The 17,666-nt window shown below is 43.9% G+C and overlaps 1 protein-coding gene across 1 annotated transcript in view; it reads right to left on the minus strand.

Moving 5' to 3' along the window:
* MAN2A1 (mannosidase alpha class 2A member 1) overlaps window positions 1-17,666 on the minus strand; it is a 159,213-nt gene that overhangs the window by 3,856 nt on the left and 137,691 nt on the right. Inside the window, exons 20-21 of the mRNA XM_029053956.2 lie at window positions 16,937-17,131; window positions 4,938-5,048 (exon numbers count right to left, since the gene is read on the minus strand). Of these exons, the coding sequence (XP_028909789.1) occupies window positions 4,938-5,048; window positions 16,937-17,131 (306 nt within the window). The remainder of the gene's footprint in view (window positions 1-4,937; window positions 5,049-16,936; window positions 17,132-17,666) is intronic.

Genomic DNA, 17,666 nt, shown 5'->3' on the forward strand with positions numbered 1-17,666 from the left:
ACTATCTCTAGCTTTGATCAGACCTATTCTGTGAACTGTTCCGCACAGTAGATCAGTACTGCACATGAACAAACTACTTCAAAGGCTTCAGCGGCAATGTTATTCCCAAGATTCATTCGGCACCTTCAGCCTTTCAAATATCCAATGAAGTCCTTTGAAATTACAGTGAAACCTGTTTATGGTGATCACTCACAGTTCCCCAAGAAAGTGGCCTTTTCGACAGGTGGTCTTTGACCGTAGACCCGATCTTTTCTGCTATACCATTTTCAATAAAAATTTAGGCTATTTTATTGTGAGGCAACATTTTGGAACTTTCAGTGACCACGTCATCAAAATACTGTATGGGCAGTTATATATAAAAAAAAATGGCACCATAGTATAATTATGGAGATACGACTGTGGTCTAAAGAAGTCTCCAAAGTCAACCCTCCCCCTTCTGCCTTCCCCTCCGCCCCCCAACCCTCTCCCCTATTTTCCCATCCTTCCCTGCAGTATCCTCAGAGGAGATCTCCTCCCTCCTCGCAAGTGCCACCCCCTCCACCTGTGCTTCGGACCCCATTCCCGCTCACCTTATAAAAACCATCACCCTCTTCCCTCCTCCCCTCCTTAACTTCTATCTTTAACCGCTCACTCTCCAATGGCTTCTTCCCCTCTGCCTTCAAACATGCCCATGTCTCCCCCATCCTAAAAAAACCCTCTCTCGACCCCACTTCCCCTTCCAGTTATCGCCCTGTCTCCCTCCTACCCTTCCTTTCCAAGCTCCTAGAATGAGTCATCTACACTCGCTGCCTGGAATTCCTTAACTCCAACTCTCTCCTGGACCCCCTCCAATCTGGCTTCCGTCCCCTCCACTCTACTGAGACTGCTCTCTCAAAGGTCACCCATGACCTCCTTCTTGCCAAATCCAATGGCTCCTACTCTATCCTCATCCTCCTCGACCTCTCAGCTGCCTTTGACACTGTAGACCATCCCCTTCTCCTCCACACCTTACCTCACCTTGGCTTCACGGCCTCCATCCTCTCCCGGTTCTCCTCTTATCTCTCTGGCTGTTCATTCTCGGTCTCCTTCGCGGGCTCCTCCTCCCCCTCCCATCCTCTAACTGTAGGGGTTCCTCAAGGGTCAGTTCTTGGCCCTCTTCTGTTCTCCATCTACACTCACTCCCTGGGTGAACTCATTCGCTCCCATGGCTTCAACTATCATCTCTATGCAGATGACACCCAAATCTACATCTCCTCCCCTGTTCTCTCACCCTCCCTTCAGGCTCATATCTCCTCCTGCCTCCAGGACGTCTCTACCTGGATGTCTGCCCGCCACCTAAAACTCAGCATGTCCAAAACTGAGCTCCTTATCTTCCCACCCAAGCCCTGTCCTCTTCCTGACTTCCATATCACTGTGGATGGGACGACCATCCTTCCCGTCTCTCAAGCCCGCAACCTTGGTGTCATCCTTGACTCAGCTCTCTCATTCACCCCACACATCCAATCCATCACCAAGGCCTGCCGGTCTCACCTTTATAATATCGCCAAGATCCGTCCTTTCCTCTCCACAAACGGCTATCTTACTGGCACAGGCTCTCATAATATCCCGGCTGTATTATTGCGTCAGCCTCCTCTCTGCTCTCCCTTGCTCCTGTCTCTCACCACTCCAGTCTATTCTTCATTCCGCTGCCTGGATCATCTTCCTGCAGAAATACTCTGGGCCTGTCACTCCCCTCCTTAAAAACCTCCAGTGGTTGCCTATCAACCTCTGCACGAAACAAAAACTTCTCATTCTAGGCTTCAAGGCTCTCCATCACCTTGCTCCTTCCTACCTCTCCTCCCTTCTCTCTTTCTACTGCCCACCCCATAGGCTCCGCTCCTCTGCCGCCCACCTCCTCACTGTCCCCCGTTCTCGCCTATCCCGCCGTCGACCCCTGGCCCACATCCTCCCACTGTCTTGGAATGCCCTCCCTCCTCACCTGTGCCAAACTAATTCTCTTCCCCTCTTCAAAGCCCTACTGAGAGCTCACCTCCTCCAAGAGGCCTTCCCAGGCTGAGCTTCCCCCTTTCCCTCTCCTCCCTCTGTTGCCTCTCTGCCCCCCCTTCACCTCCCCTCAGCTAAGCCCCCTCTCCCCACCTTTCCCTCTGCTCCTCCCTCTCTCCCTTCCCCTCCCCTCAGCACTGTGCTCATCTGCTCATTTGTATAGATTTTTATTACCCTATTTATTTTGTTAATGAGATGTTCATCCCCTTGATTCTATTTATTGCTATTGTTTTTGTCTGTCTCCCCCGATTAGACTGTAAGCCCATCAATGGGCAGGGATTGTCTCTATCTGTTGCCGAATTGTACATTCCAAGCGCTTAGTACAGTGCTCTGCACATAATAAGCGCTCAGTAAATAGTATTGAATGAATGAATGCACTCTTAATGAGAAAGTCCTCTAATTAACGGCCTGCAGCTCAGAATGGGTTGTGGAAGGTGCGATGACAGGGAGCCAGAGGATGCCAACTCAGGCCAGGTAAACTAGTGGAAAGACCTTAGAGCTGGGTGGCAGCAGAGATATTTCTAGTCCCATCTTTGCCACTGGCCTGCAGGGTGACCATGGGCAAGTCATTTTTTTATTATATAATAATAACAACTGTGGTATTTGTTAAGCACTTACTATGTGCCAGGCACTGTACTAAGTTCTGGGGTGGATACAAGGAAATAGAGTTGGACAAAGTCCCTGTCCCACGTGGGGTGCTCAGTCTCAATCCCCATTTTCCAGATGAGGTAACTGAGGAACAGAGAAGTGAAATGACCTGCCCAAGGTCACAAAGCAGACAAGTGGTGGAGCCAGGATAAGAATCCATGACCTTCTGATTCCCAGGCCTGTGCTCTATCCACTATGCCATGCTGCTTCCCTCTCTGGCCCTCAGTTTCTCCATCTGTAAAATGGAGGATAAAGTCTGCCTCTCCCAACCTTACCAGGGCATTGGGGGAGTAAACTGAGATCACTGACGTGAAGGAAATTTGGGAAAATAAAAATGGGATGCAAATTCAAAGTTCCAGGGATCTTAATCTTAGAGGGGACAGGCTTTCATTTAGAAGGTTGCCTGGAGGTCCAGTTGGGCATATGGCACCCTAGGACACTCATGGGCCAGTTGAACAGTGATCCAAACTCCACTGGGAATGGAGCAGCAGGGAGGGAGGCCAGCGATAGGCCACAGAGTCCTTGCATTTTCAAAATGTAATTCCTTTGGGGTAAAAAAAAAAATAGGTCTTTTAAGCAGACAGTCTTTGAATACAGATGGTCTCCCTAGGCAAATGTCATTTAGGCTTTCTATCATTTTCAAGAACTCAACTGGCCAAATTCACAGAATCAGAACTGGAATGAACCTCAAGACCCCATTTAATTCAACTCCAATCTGTCTAGTCAGTCAACAGTATTTTCTTGTGTCCACTGTACAACACAAATGCCTATTCGAGATCTCTTAGGATTTGCAAAAACCCAAACCCAATATTTAATTGGTAAATGAGAGGCATGGGGTTCAAATAGTTATGTCAATTTTAATTTTAGATTAAGAATGACTTTTTTGAAGGTGTGGAGATATTACTGCCATTAATGGGGAACGTGTCTGTTATATTGCTTATATTGTACTCTCCCAAGTACTTAGTACAGTGCTCTGCACACGGTAAGTGCTCAATAAATATGATTGATTGATTAATGATAGGGCCTGGACTACGGCCTGCCAATACCATAGGTGCCAAGGTTGAGTCCTGGCATGAATTAAGCATTTCCAATAGGCACAGGCAGATGAATTTATTCTAATGTAAAAGGTCTCCAGGGAAGACAATTCCTCACTCTTTCTTCATAACTCATTCAGGGGCTGACAGCTTTACAGTAAAAATGTCTTTGCCTCATATTTCCTTTTTCTCTCCTCAGTGGCCAATAGTTGCTTAGTACCTTCTTTATAACCCAGGCTTCATAACTGAGTAATCCAGTCTTGCAAGTAGCTTTCAAAAGTTATTAAGCCTGCAAAATCAGATTTGGCTCACCAGCATTTAGCTATGCCCGGTTGCTCTGGACTTTTCACCAGATTCTTAGGCTAGTGGTGGTTCTCAAGTTTGTTTATGAATCCTGAGATTCCCCTCTTCCCCCAGCCATTCACATACCTTCCAGTCGGCTATCGACAGTCTCACGACAGTCTCACTCGCAGATGTTTAGATCTCTAAAACTCCCATCTCCACTCCCCCTGTGAAGTTTCCCTCTCCCTCTCCTAAGGGTCTTGCATTCGAATTTGAGTACTTCTGCAAGAGGCTATAAATGCATACAGTAAATATACTCCGGGTTCCTCCACAAATTTGCTTCCCTTCAAAACCAAATAATGAGGGATGAGAAAATGTAGTGCATTTTATTCCTTTTAGGTCTATCATCTGATTTTCATTAGGTCCACTCTGATTTTTAAATAGACTCTTGTTGTTAAGACTGAAATCTCTCATTGACTTGCTTTGCTTTCGTTTAAAGGTCTCATTTTCCTAACTTTTATTCATTGTGTAGTTTTTAAAATGACATCTGTTAAGCGTTTAGTGTGTACCAGGCATCGTACTAAGAGCTGGAGTAGATACAACATAATCAGGTTGAACACAGTCCCTGTCCCACATGGGGCTCACAGTCTTAATCCCCATTTTATGGGTAACTGAGGCACAGAGGAGTTAAGTGACTTGCCCAAGGTCAAAGCATGCACGTGGCAGAGCTGGGATTAAAACCCAGGTCCTCTGACTCCCAGATCCTTTGACTCCCAGACCCATGCTCTTTCTAACATCTGCCCATTTCTCTCAAAATACAGTGCCTAAAATTGGAAATCAGAGTGAGAGGCACTGCTATGACCCCTAATTATGTCTTGGAAGGTATCAATGAAACGGGGTGGTCAAAACCCTTTTAGCAACTACGTAAGAAAGCTCATATTCTCAACATACCTTTCCCTGAGTAGTCGAGCAAAGGAGTCCCATGTCTCTGCTAGGGAACCTACAATCAAATCCTTTTCTGTGAAGGATCAGAGCTGCTTCACCCGATTGGCCGAGGTCGACCTGCAAGCAAACAAAATGTCAATACACCATGAAACCCAATAGATCACAATGTGAGATCCATGTTGTAGCTATTGGTCTTATCCTCGATGTCCTTCCCATCAATCAGCCCATCATATTTATTGAGTGCTTAAGTGTGCAGAGCCCAGTACTAAGTGCTTGGGAGAGTATAAGAGACACAGTCCCTGCCCATAATGAGTTTACAGTCTAGAGGATGAGGAAGAGTGGGTTCTAATCCTGGCTCTGCCCATTGCTTGCTGTGTGACCTGGGGCAAATCACTTCACTTCTCTGTGCCAGTTTCCTCAACTGTAAAATGGGAATTAAATTACCTCTCTCCCTCCTACTCAGACTGGGAGCCCCATGCGGGACGGGGACCGCATCCGACCTAATTAACTCGTACCTGCCCCAGTGCTTAGAACAGTGTTTGACATGTAGTACATGCTTAAAAAATACCATTAAAAATATGAGATATTCCTAGCACTCTCACTGGGTCACTGTGCAAATGAGCCTTAGTTCCCTCAAGTCTCAAAAACACCTGGAATTTCTTTGAAAGCAAAGGTAAGCCCCATTCTGAGCCATCCAGATCCTGCTGTGGCACTTAAGTGCCTTCAGAGAAGAACTAAACAGGCTGCTCTTCATTTAAGAACAGCTCTTGTGTTTACAGATATTGAAGTCGATTCAACACTAATGAGGACTTAATCACATCTGTCTTTAATAACAAGTTCCCCCTGTTTTTATGAACAGTCAGTTCTCCTTTAATGCAGGAGTTCTGTTCTTGATGAACCCTGTGTTATAATACAAGTACCTTGACCAACACCATGTACACAGCCGTTTCTTGTTGGATCCAAAACAACATAGTGAAAGCAAGCATTATGGACGGACCACCACTTTGCTGTGTGACCTTGGGCAAGTCACTTAGCTTCTCTGTGCCTCAGTTACCTCATCTGTAAAAGGGAGACTAAGACCTAAAGCCCCATGAGGGACATGGACTGCATCCAAGCTGATGATCCTATATCTACCCTAGTGCTTGGTACTTCATCTGCTTCCTCCTCTTCTCCTTTCCTCTCCTCATCCTTCACCCTGGATGCTATCACATATACGGGTATTGGGTACCTAAGTCAAATTTAATAAGCGTATTCATCAACACTATCTGAGAGTTGTCAAATGGTTAATGGTTGTCATTTGGTTAATTCACTGTTTTTCCAATGGTATTTACACAGGATGAGTTGCACTTATTCCATGCTAATGTTAATCTGAATTAAGCTCAGTTTATTGAAACATTTAAAATCACAGTACATTATTTACCCATAAGGGTAAAGTAATGCAAGAAATGGTCAGTTATGGATATCGGCTTGCCTTTTCTAAATCCACTTGCATTCTTTGCATTCCCCTGCTTTACAATTGCACAGTAAATGGTGTGATGAGTTTCTCAGATTTCCAAATGTTTGACTTTTTTAAGTCTGTTAAATTTGAAATATATTTATTAGGAGAAACAAAACTAAGAGTTTATAGGAATTAGGCAATGTGCAATTATGTCTATGGGAGCATTTGCATGAGGTTCTCCATTATGCTGATAGTCCCACTGAAATGATCTGCATGCCTGTCACTGTCCTTAAATCAATCAATCGTATTTATTGAGTGCTTACTATGTGCTGAGCACTGGACTAAGCGCTTGGGAGAGTACAATGCGACAGAATTAGCAGGCACGTTCCTTGCCCACAATGTAGCATCACTATGGGTTAAAATTTCTTAATATACTGCACACAGAAGCCTCATTTTTTTGGCCAGCTGCCAGCACCGCCACACAGATTTGATTTTAATCCATTTTAACAGTTTAAAATGGTCTTCACATTGTAGTCTTGGCTAGAAAGATCTGCATTATGAAGTTTCATTGCAGTATCCAATAGCAATATTGCTAAGAATTTGATTGTAGAAAAAGAGAATGGCCACAGACAGTATTGAGTGGACTGCTACAGGATTTTTGACTAAATAAAGGTAAAAGATGCAGATTTAGATGGGGGCTGAATGAATGTAATAAAGCAAATTTTACCTCTCATTAATCTATCTGTTAATAGGTCATTTTAGGACAAACATTCTCAAATGGTATTTTTAAGATAAAGTATCATTTGGGAGTACCAGTTTTAGGAAAATGGGGTAGTGAAACATCAGTTAACTTCTCCCCTGCATGTAGTCATTAATATATAGTCATAATTATAGTGCTTGTTAAGCACTTACTCTGTGCCACGCACTGTTCTAAGTGCTGAGGTAGATACAAGTTAATTAGGGTGGACACAGTCCCTGGCCCATGTGGAGCTCACGGTGGAGGGATTGGGATTTAACTTCCATTTTACCGGTGAGGGAACACAAAGAAGTGAAGTGACTTGTCCAAGGTCACCCAGCAGACAGGTGGTGGAGCTGGGGTTAGAACCCAGAAACTTTGACTCCTAGGCCTGGGCTCTTTCCACTAGGCCGAACGTTGTAGTACCTGGAAGAAAGTAGTGAATGGAAGAAAATTTTCTTCAGGGTTGGTTGACAAAGAATTATTCTGCTAAGGATAATTGAAAAGCAGTGTTATCTGGTGGAAATAACATGGCATTGGGAGTCAAGAGGCCTGGGTTTTTATCCCTGCTCCAACACTTCCCTGCTGTGTGTGACTTTGGGCAAGTCATTTTAACTGTGCTTCAGTTTCCTTATCTATACAATGAGCCTTAAAAAATTCTTGTTCTTGGTCCCGTTTAAGCTGTGGGCCAGGGACTGTGGCTGATCTGATTGTATCTAGAAGCAGCGTATCTTAGTGGATAGAGTATGTGCCTGGGAGTCATGTGGACATGGGTTCTAATCCCGGCTCTGCCACTTGTCTGTTGTGTGACCCAGGACAAGCCACTTAACTTCTCTGTTAACAGTGTTAACTGACAGTGTTTGGCACAGTAAGTGCTTAACAAGTACCATAATTATTATCTATCCCAGAACATAGTATTATGCTGTGCTTATAGAACATTAGAGGCCTTTGACCAATGATGACTTTCTAAAATACATATTTCCTCTAGACTGTAAGCTCATCGTGGGCAGGGAACGTGTAGCTTGGGAGTCAGAGTACCTGGGTTCTAATCTTGGCTCGGCCAATTGCTTACTGTGTGACCTTGGGCAATTCATTTCTGTGTGTCCTCAGTTTCTTCAACTGTAAAATGGGGATTAAATCCAACTCTCTCCTATTTAGACTATAGATAAAAGATATGTACATATGCTCTGTGTGGCAAATATTAAGTGCATTTAGGGGTACCGATATAAGTGCAAGGGTGACAAAGAAGGGAGAGGGAGTGAGGGAAAAGATGGCTAAATCAGGGAAAATCTCTTGGAGGAGATGTGATTATAATAAGGCTTTGAAGGAGGAGAGAGGGGTGGTCTGTTGTGTATGGAAGGAGAGGGAGTTCCAGGTCAGAGGGAGGGCGTGGGCAAGGGGTCGGCAGTGAGAAAGACATGATTGAGGTACAGTGAATATGTTGGCATTGGAAGAGCAAAGTGTGTGGGCTGGGTTGTAGCAGGAAATCAGTGAGGTAAGGAAGGAGGGGGTGAGCCAATAGTGGGGGTAGGGGGGTTAAAGCCGATAATAAGGAATTTCTGTTAGATGCAGACGTGGGTGGACAAACACTAGAGGTTCTTGAAGAGTCGGAAAATGTGGACTGAATGGTTTTTGACAAAATGATCCAGGCAGCAGTGAAATATAGACTAAGGTGGGGAGAGTCAGGAGGCAGGGACATCAGCAAGAAGGCTGATGTAGTCAAGGGGAGATATGATAAGTGCTTGGATCAGCATAATAGCAGTTTGGATGGAAAGGACAGGGCAGATTTTAGTGATGTTGGAAGGTAGACGATTAGATTTAGTGACAGATTGAGTACATGGGTTAAATAAGATGAGTGGAGGATAATTCAGAGGTTAAGGCCTTCTGAGATAGGATAGTGGTGTTGTCTAAAGTGATAGGAAAGTCAAGGGAAGGACAGGGTTTGAGTGGGAAGATGAGGCATTCTGTTTTGGATGTGTTTAGTTTGAGTTGTCAGTGGGGCATCCAGGTAGAGAGGTCTTGAGGCAAAGTGAGACTGCAGAGGAGGGGATAGGTCAGGGATAGAGAAGTAAATTTGGGAAACATCTGCAGAGATAGTAGTTGAAGCCAGGGGAATGGACGAATTCTCCAAGGGAGTGGGCATAGATGGAGAATAGAAGGGGACCTAGAATTGAGCCTTGAGAGCCTCCCACAGTTAGAGGAAGAGCCTGCAAAAGAGACTGACCAGGAGCGGTCAGAGAGATAGGAGGAAAACCAAGAGAGGACAGTGTTAGCAAAGCCAAGGTTGGATAATGTTTCAAGGAGAAGGGGGTGGTCCCTTGAAGGCAGCTGAGAGATTGAGGATGGAGTAGATGCCATCAGATTTGGCAAAAAGAAAGTCATTGGTGATCTTAGGACAGGTTTTGTGGAGTGGAGGGGGAGGAAGCCAGATTGGAGGAGGTCAAGGAGAGAATTTGAGGAGGGGAATGGGGACAGGTGCAGAAAACTCATTCATAGAGTTTGGAGAGGAATGGTAGGAGGTAATAACTGGAGGGATCTGTGAGGTCAAGGGAAGATTCTTTTATTTAGGATAGGAGAGACATGGGCATGTTTGAAAGCAGTGGGGAAGGAACCATTGAAGAGTGAACAATTGAAGATGGCGGTCAGGGAGGGAAGAAGGGAGGGGGCAAGTGTTATGATAAGATGTGTGAAGGGAAGGGAGGGGTCAAAGATGCAGGTGGAAGGGGTGGTTTTTGAGAGGTAGCAAGAGATCACCTCTTGAGATAGTGCTGGAAAAGATGGGAGTTGTAAGAAAGATCTTGTACTGGTCAGTCAGCTCACAACTGCCCCTTATTTACCCCTTTCTTCACACCTGCCACCTTCGCCTCCCATAAGTCCATTCTACAGTGGTCTGTGGAAACCTCGACTTACTCCTGGCCCATTCCCTCCTCCTCCTTACCATCACTGGGTCTTTAATATAACTCCTCCTCTTTCCCCCTAAAACCACCTCCCTTCACATCTCAGTTGATATCACCATTATCACCATATCGCTCAACTTTCCTAGTAGTAATGGTATTTATTAAGCACTTACTATGTGTTTTTGTTCGCTGATGCGGGCTTGGAACGTCTTTCAAATCAGACAAACCATGGCCCTACCCCCATTCAATGCCTTTTGTAATAGATGATTATTCAATTGCACATTCAATTATTTATTGTTATTACTATTTACACTCTAATGAAGGCCAGCATAAAAATATTTACTAATTATCAAAGTAATTGAATGTACAGTTGAGTGACCTATCCAAACATGCTCAAGGTGGGTATAAATAAGTGCTATGTGCTGGAGCTTACAGGTGAGTTTGTTGGACTTGGGTTGTAGGATTCTATACAGGGAAGGCTTGTTGGAAGAGGTGGGATTTTTAGGAGGATTTGAATGCAGGGAGCATTGAGGTCTGTCAGAGTTAGAAAGGGAGGGGGTTCCAGGCTGGGGGAGCAGCTTTGGGAGAGAGGACTGAAGGCTGGAGTGGTGAGACTAGGGACAGTGAGAACGTTAGCTTGAGAGGAGAAAAGAGTTGGAGAAAGACACATAGGGAAAGGTGAAACAATAACCAAAAAAACCCCCATAAAAAGACAAGGACAAGAATAAACAACACAGGATCTGCAGAACAATACATCTACGGAGCAGTTTCATGCTCTTTGCCTCCCAGGTTGAGGCTAGCTAGAATCCAACAAGTGAAATCAGCCACTGCCACAACTACCCCCATCCCAGCACTCTAATAGTAATAATCATGGTATTTGTCAAGCACTTATTATAAGCGCTGGGGTAGATACAAATCAATCAGTTGGACACAGCCCCTGTCCCACATGGGGCTCACAAGTCTAAGGGGGGGCAGGTATCTAATCCCCATTTTACAGATGAAGAAACTGAGGCACGGAAGTTATAGCGACTTGCCCAAGGTAAAGCAGACAAGTGGCAAAGTCAGGATTAGAACCTAGGTCCTCTGACTCTCAGTCCCATGTTCTCTCCACGAGGCCACACTGCTCTAAAAGTTCAAAAGGGCATGCTGTAACTTCATCTTCACCTTGTCATGTTGCCTTCACCTTGCCGGATGGGGCCCGGCTGAGAGGAAAATTTTTTGTTGCTGTTACTACGGTACCACATCATTAAGTCTCTACCCACTTTTTTCTTTTCTAGAGAGTGTACTGCCTTCGGATCTGTGACCTTTCTGCAGTTGATATTTGCCCCACGGCACTTATGTACATATCTACAAATTTATACATTTTTTTATTTATATTAACATCTATCTCCCCCTCTAGACTGTAGGCTCATTGTGAGCAGGAACATGTCTACCAACTCTGTTGTAGTGTACTCTCCCAAGTGCTTAGTACAGTGCTCTGCACACAGTAAGTGCTCAGTAAATACCACTGATGGTGATATAGCCTAGCACCACTGCATCCCATTGGGTTTTCTTCTCTCCAGCATGTCTCAGCGATGCTAATTACTTGTTGGTCCTCATTAGCTGGGCAATCACTACAATTTATGCATGGTACTTTTCTGAATTCTAGAGTTAGAGTAGAAGCAGTTCTATATTTTGGCTTTGCCTCTTAGCCAACTTTCACATCTGCCAATTTCCCTCTAATTTGTCCTCATTTTTCCCCTCAAAAATATTGAAAGATTCCAACTGCATTCCTCCTTGGTCCCTATGCCAGCAGAGCCATGGACCTTAAGCTAACATCCTGTCATTTCCTCACTCACTAGCTTTCTCCCAGTTTTTAGTTTTCAAAGTGTTATACCACAATTTGATTTTTTGTGTAGGCCAGCAGACTGCCCCTCTTGAGCACATTCCACCTCTCTCCAAAAGTTGCTTAGCTCTAAACCTTTCACCACTGTCTCATCCAAGAACCAAAACTCTGGAGTTCTGCCCACTTCTTGGGCCTTGCATTTGGAAGCATTGGCAGGAGTTCAGAGAATCCTACCAGGAGGTCCTGATAATTCTTTAAGTAGCTCCAAATTCATTATTGGAATCGGAAAATTCAATTCACTGAAAATGGAATTTCTCTTTGTGAAAATAGAATTTGTCATTTGGCTCGCAGAGAAGAATTCCATCACTTTCCTCAGAATGGTATGCTAAGGCAAAGCATTGTCTCTATTTTAATTCAATATAGAATTCATGAATTGTTTTTCAAGGAAAATGCCTGAGGAGAAAATAATAATCCAGCATAGCTTCAAATGTTTAAGCTGTCCTAATTTCTCTATAAAGCCACTGTTTGAAAATTTTTATCATGCATTTCTAGTTCACTATTCTTAAGGGATAGTATAAGAAACATCATGTTTATGCTATTGTGCTTTTCTATGTTTGCACCATCAGATCTATATGTCAAAAGTCTTACCAATGGCTGCAATAAAAACACCTCCTTTAATTATTGAAGATTTTTCCACTGAACTAATGATGCTAATATATCACCTACACCACCTCTGCCATACACCGTTTTCTTCTTCCTCTTTAAATGAGAAAGACTACTTAATACTGATAGAGGATTTTGTATAAGACATTTAATCATCCGTTATCACTAATGGAAAGTTACAGTCTCTGAATTCCCACACATACAGAATAGTACCCATGGGGAATGAAATGATAGGTCTTGGGTGGAAATTTCTAGTTATCCTAATTTTGTTATGTTCTGAATTCATTCTGGATAAAGTCTGGAATTGATTAGCAGATTTGGGGGAACTACATTGGTGTGGCTTTGCACAGATTCCCAGGATTTTGGAAAAATATTCACTGCACATATTCAGTTCAATTTAGGGACTCAAGCCTGCATGCCTGGCTTTTCCTTTTCTCAGCTAAAAGCCCAAGACTTTCCCATTTAGCATTGCAAAAGATTTTTGTACATTTGCATTTAGGAAAAAGAAAAAACCGTGCCCTGATTTTGGCCTCAAACACTCTTCCGTTGATTCTGAAGAACTTTGAAATCCTTTCCTGATCATTTTTAACTTCAAGTACTTCTGTGAAGTCTGGACTGATAAGGGGATTAAACGTGAGATTCAAAGCCTAGTTAGCTCTTACCATTGTTTCATTCTCCCACCAAAGCTTCCTATAAAGTCATTTATTTAATGCACATGCTGCAAAAAATTACAAGTAGCAAAGGGGAAAAATTACTTCAACTAATTATTCTCCTCCAAAAGCACACACGGTGGTTCATTGCTCGGTGGATTTAATGCACTGACAGATGGACGGGCTAGAAATGCACGGTTACAAGTTCTGAGCCACTGAACCGATCCCCAGTTGGAATAACATCTTCTAGGTGGCGTATTCTAATGGCCATAATAAAACCACAAAAAAACCAACATTTTTTTTTTCCAATTCTAAGGGGGAAGGAACATATGTAGAAAAATACTATCACTTCGAAAAAGCAAAAACAGAAGATAAAAAATTGTGGCTTTCCCAAAAGATTAAGGAGATACTTCTCTACCTTGTGAAGGCTAAAACCTCCTGTAAAAATCAGAGAGAGTCAATAAATGGGAAAACTGCACCTCATTCTGAAGAGTCGATAGAAAGCACAGATTAAAAGTAAAGGTACACAATGTGCATGATTGGAAAGGAAAAAAAGACAGGGTCGGGATGGAAGTTAAAGAAAAGCAAAGCCGCATAATACAAAATAGCACAGCTCCCTCCAAATGAGATATTCCCAACAGCTTTTTCAACTCAATGAGACAAATACCATTCTGTTAGGTCAAGGTGGACGACCGCTTTCTTTCTTTAGTTAGCAGCAGTAGAATAGCTGATAAAGTTGTTAACTACTGACTACTTTAAATCTATACCCATCTCAACTTGCTCCAATTATCTCCCTAAGGATGACAATACTTTAAGACAATGAGGGATACATGAATCACCTCCAATGGATCAAATGAGTGGTTACTGTGTGCAAAGCACCGTATTCAGTGCTTTGGGATGGTATGACTCAAAAGGGAGTAGATAGGATCCCTGTCCTCAGGGCCGAGGCAGATGGGGAAATGAAGAGCACAAGGAAATATACAGAGGGGTTGTCGAGGTGAGAGAGGGACAAGTATCCAAGTGCTTCAAGTCCACAGCTGATGCAAAAGGGAGGGAGAACCGGATGGGTGAGGGGTTAGTAAGGTAAGGCTTCTTGGAGGAGAAATGGATTTAGTTGGGCTTTGAAGAGGGAGAGAGAGGTGGTTTGTTGGAGATCAAAGGGGAAGGAGTTCCAGGCCGGAGAGAGGGTGTGAGCAAGGCGTTGATGGTGAAAAAGAGACAAGAGTGAGATACAGTAAGCAGGCTGGAGTCGGGGAATGAGGCATGAGGGCTGGGTTGTAGTGGGAGAGGAGGAAGGTCAGGTAGGAGGGGGAGAGCTGATTGAGTGCCTTAAGACGATGGCAAGGAGTTTCTGTTTGATGTGGCGAGACGGGCTTTTGAGGCGTGGGGAGATGTGTGCAGAATGAAGTTTTAGAAAATGCTGATACAGTAAGTTAAGGCAGAATATAATACGTTCTTGGACCAGCGTGGTAGCAGTTTGGAAGGAGGGGAAGGGGTGGATTCTAGAAACGCCGTGAGGGTAGAATTCAGAGGATTAGGTGACTGACTGAATATGCGGGTTGAATGAGAGAGACACCTTGAGGATAATGGCAAGGTTGGTGAGACGGGGGGAGAGGGGTGATATTTATAGTGATGGGAAGGCCAAGGGAGAGAAGGGGGTTGGAGATGAGGAGTTTTGATTCAGACATGTTAAATCTGAGGTGGTAATGTAATAATGTTGGTATTTGTTAAGCGCTTACTATGTGCCGAGCACTGTTCTAAGCGCTGGGGTAGACATAGGGGAATCACGTTGTCCCACATGGGGCTCACAGTCTTAATCCCCGTTTTACAGATGAGGGAACTGAGGCACAGAGAAGTTAAGTGACTTGCCCACAGTCACACAGCCAACAAGTGGCAGAGCTGGGATTCGAACTCATGAGCCCTGACTCCAAAGCCCGTGCTCTTTCCACTGAGCCACGCTGCTTCTCCTGCTGAGGTGTCAGCAGGACATTCAAGTAAAGATGTCCTGAAGGCAGGAGTAAATGCAAAACTACAGAGAAGGATAGAGGATGGGATTGGAGAGGTAGATTTGGGAGTCATCTGTGTAGAGATGGTAGGTGAAGCAGTGGAAGCCACCAAGTTCACCGAGGGAGTTGGTGTAGATAGAGAATAGAATAAGACCCCAAACTGAGCCTTGAATTGGAGGCAGCAGGTGTAGACATCTCGTTCAAGGAGTTTGGAAAGGAATGGTAGGAGGGAGATGGGTGATAACTGGAAAGAGCCATGGGCTGGAGGGAGGTTTACTTTTAAACCTTTAAACTTTTAAACATCTACAGGAAATGGATGTCTTTAAGGAAAATGTTTGCTCCCTTCCATACCTAACAAGACTCACACAATCATTTCTCAGGAGAGTTCTCTCTTCATGGCATCTCTGCTAATAGTAATTATGCAATCTGTTAGGCCATTAGTGCTGGGATAGATAAAAAGCTTATCGGAGTTGACACAGTCCCTGTCCCACATGAAGTTCGCTATCATTCTCATTTTACAGATGAGGAAACTGAGGCCCAAAGAGATAAAGTGACTTGCCCAAGCTCACACAGCAAAGCCAGTGGCAGAGCTGGGACTAGAACCTGGGTCTTCTGACTTCCAGTCCCTTGCTCTTTCCACTAGGACACCCTGGTACATGGGATAAGAGGGAAGCTGAGAATTTCAGAGCTGCTTCTCACCTCCTTCTTGCCTCAGTCCTTCTGGCTGGAGCAGACTTACATGGACAGACACACACACTTGGAAAATCAACAGAAACCGACATGCATGGACATATGTGGGAAAATTCATATAAACAATATGCCTGCCTGACTACTTGTTTTGTTTTGCTGTCTGTCTCCCCCTTTTAGGCTGTGAGCCCGTTGTTGGGCAGGGATTGTCTCTATCTGTTGCCAAATTGTACATTCCAAGCGCTTAGTACAGTGCTCTGCACACAGTAAGTGCTCAATAAATATGACTGAATGAATGAAACAATACACACACTAGAGTTACAGAAACAGAAATTGCATTACTCAAAGCCATAACAAGTGTTTGGCCTTAGTGTGAACAGGTAGGATTACCTAATGGTTTTCACTGGCCAAATACCTTTTTATGACTCTTTCAGCATGCTTTTCCAAGGCAAACTCCAACTGGTATTTTGTGCAGTTGGTCAACTGTTCCTTCCCCCGCACCGCCCCCATTTCTCCAATTTGCCAATGTCAAGTTTTCTGTCATTTTCAATCTCTTCTAGATTGGTGTTATTTGCAAATTTAATGAGAATGCTCTCTACTCCATCATTCTGGTCAGTGATGAAAATAGGAAACTATTTTCCTATTAAGCCAACCCCAGAGAAATACAATGCCACAAGTTATTTTCCCCCTAGTTTGACAATAACATTTAGTTCTGAGTAAGAACGTCCAACCAAATGTATTTTGGCTAAGCAAGATTGAATGAACCTCAGGTTTTAAGGGCTAAACTAAATGCCTTAAAAGAGTTCACGAACAGTCTACTTAATTTCATACCTCCCTTAATATACAATTCTTGGGTTTAACCCTGGCAATGACTCTAACGGAACTCTGATGCATTGAGAATTAGTCACTGTTAAGGGGGGTGGGGGGACTGAAATACATGAATCCGATGAATTATTGTGCATTCTACAGTCCTTTAAACTCCTAAAACTAAAGCGACTAGGGCCACACAACATTTTTTACCTTGAAAGATGGATTATGTTTTCACAAAACCAACATTGTGGAGGCTTGCTCATTAAAAAAAAAAATAGATATTAGCAGCTTACCTTGGATTGGATTGTCCTCAGGTTAACTAGGTGAATGTCACATGGCAGTGATGAAACGAGTGGAGAAAAGTCATTCAGAATATGAGAGATACCTATGTCGGCACGTGTTGTCATTGGAATTACTGGGTGGTTCATGAAAAAAGAAGTCATGTGGCTCAAGAGAGATGGAAAGCTGACTGACTTCTTTTCTTCTTTCTATTAGGATAAATGAAAAAAAAAATAGTGTTGTTCCACTACATTTACATTTCTCTGTACATTTTATGCAGGGGTTGCCTGCCCACCTCCGTATCAAACGGAAACTCCTTACCATCAGCTTTAAAGCAGTCAATTGCCTTGCCCTCTCCTGCCTTACCTCCCTGATTTCCTACTACCCAGGCTGCACACTTTGCTCCTCTAATGCCAACCTCCTCACTGAACCTCTATCTTGTCTATCTCGCCGCTGACCTCTCACCCAAATCCTGCCTCTGGCCTGGAATGCCCTCCCTTTTCATATATGGCAGAGGATCACTTCCCAAACCTTCAAAGTCATATTAACAGCACAGCTCTTCCAAGAGGCCTTCCCCAACTAAGCCGTAATTTCCTCTTCTACAGCTCCCTTTCTGTGTTGCCTTTGTGCTTGGTTTTGTATCCTTTATTCACTCCTCCATCAGCCCCACCACACTTATGTATGTATTCATGATTTATTTATATCTGTATCCCCCTCTAGACTGGGCAGGGGCAGGGGAAGTAT

This window comes from Ornithorhynchus anatinus, chromosome X3 (genome assembly GCF_004115215.2).
Source record: "Ornithorhynchus anatinus isolate Pmale09 chromosome X3, mOrnAna1.pri.v4, whole genome shotgun sequence".
In the NCBI taxonomy this organism is placed as follows: domain Eukaryota; kingdom Metazoa; phylum Chordata; class Mammalia; order Monotremata; family Ornithorhynchidae; genus Ornithorhynchus; species Ornithorhynchus anatinus.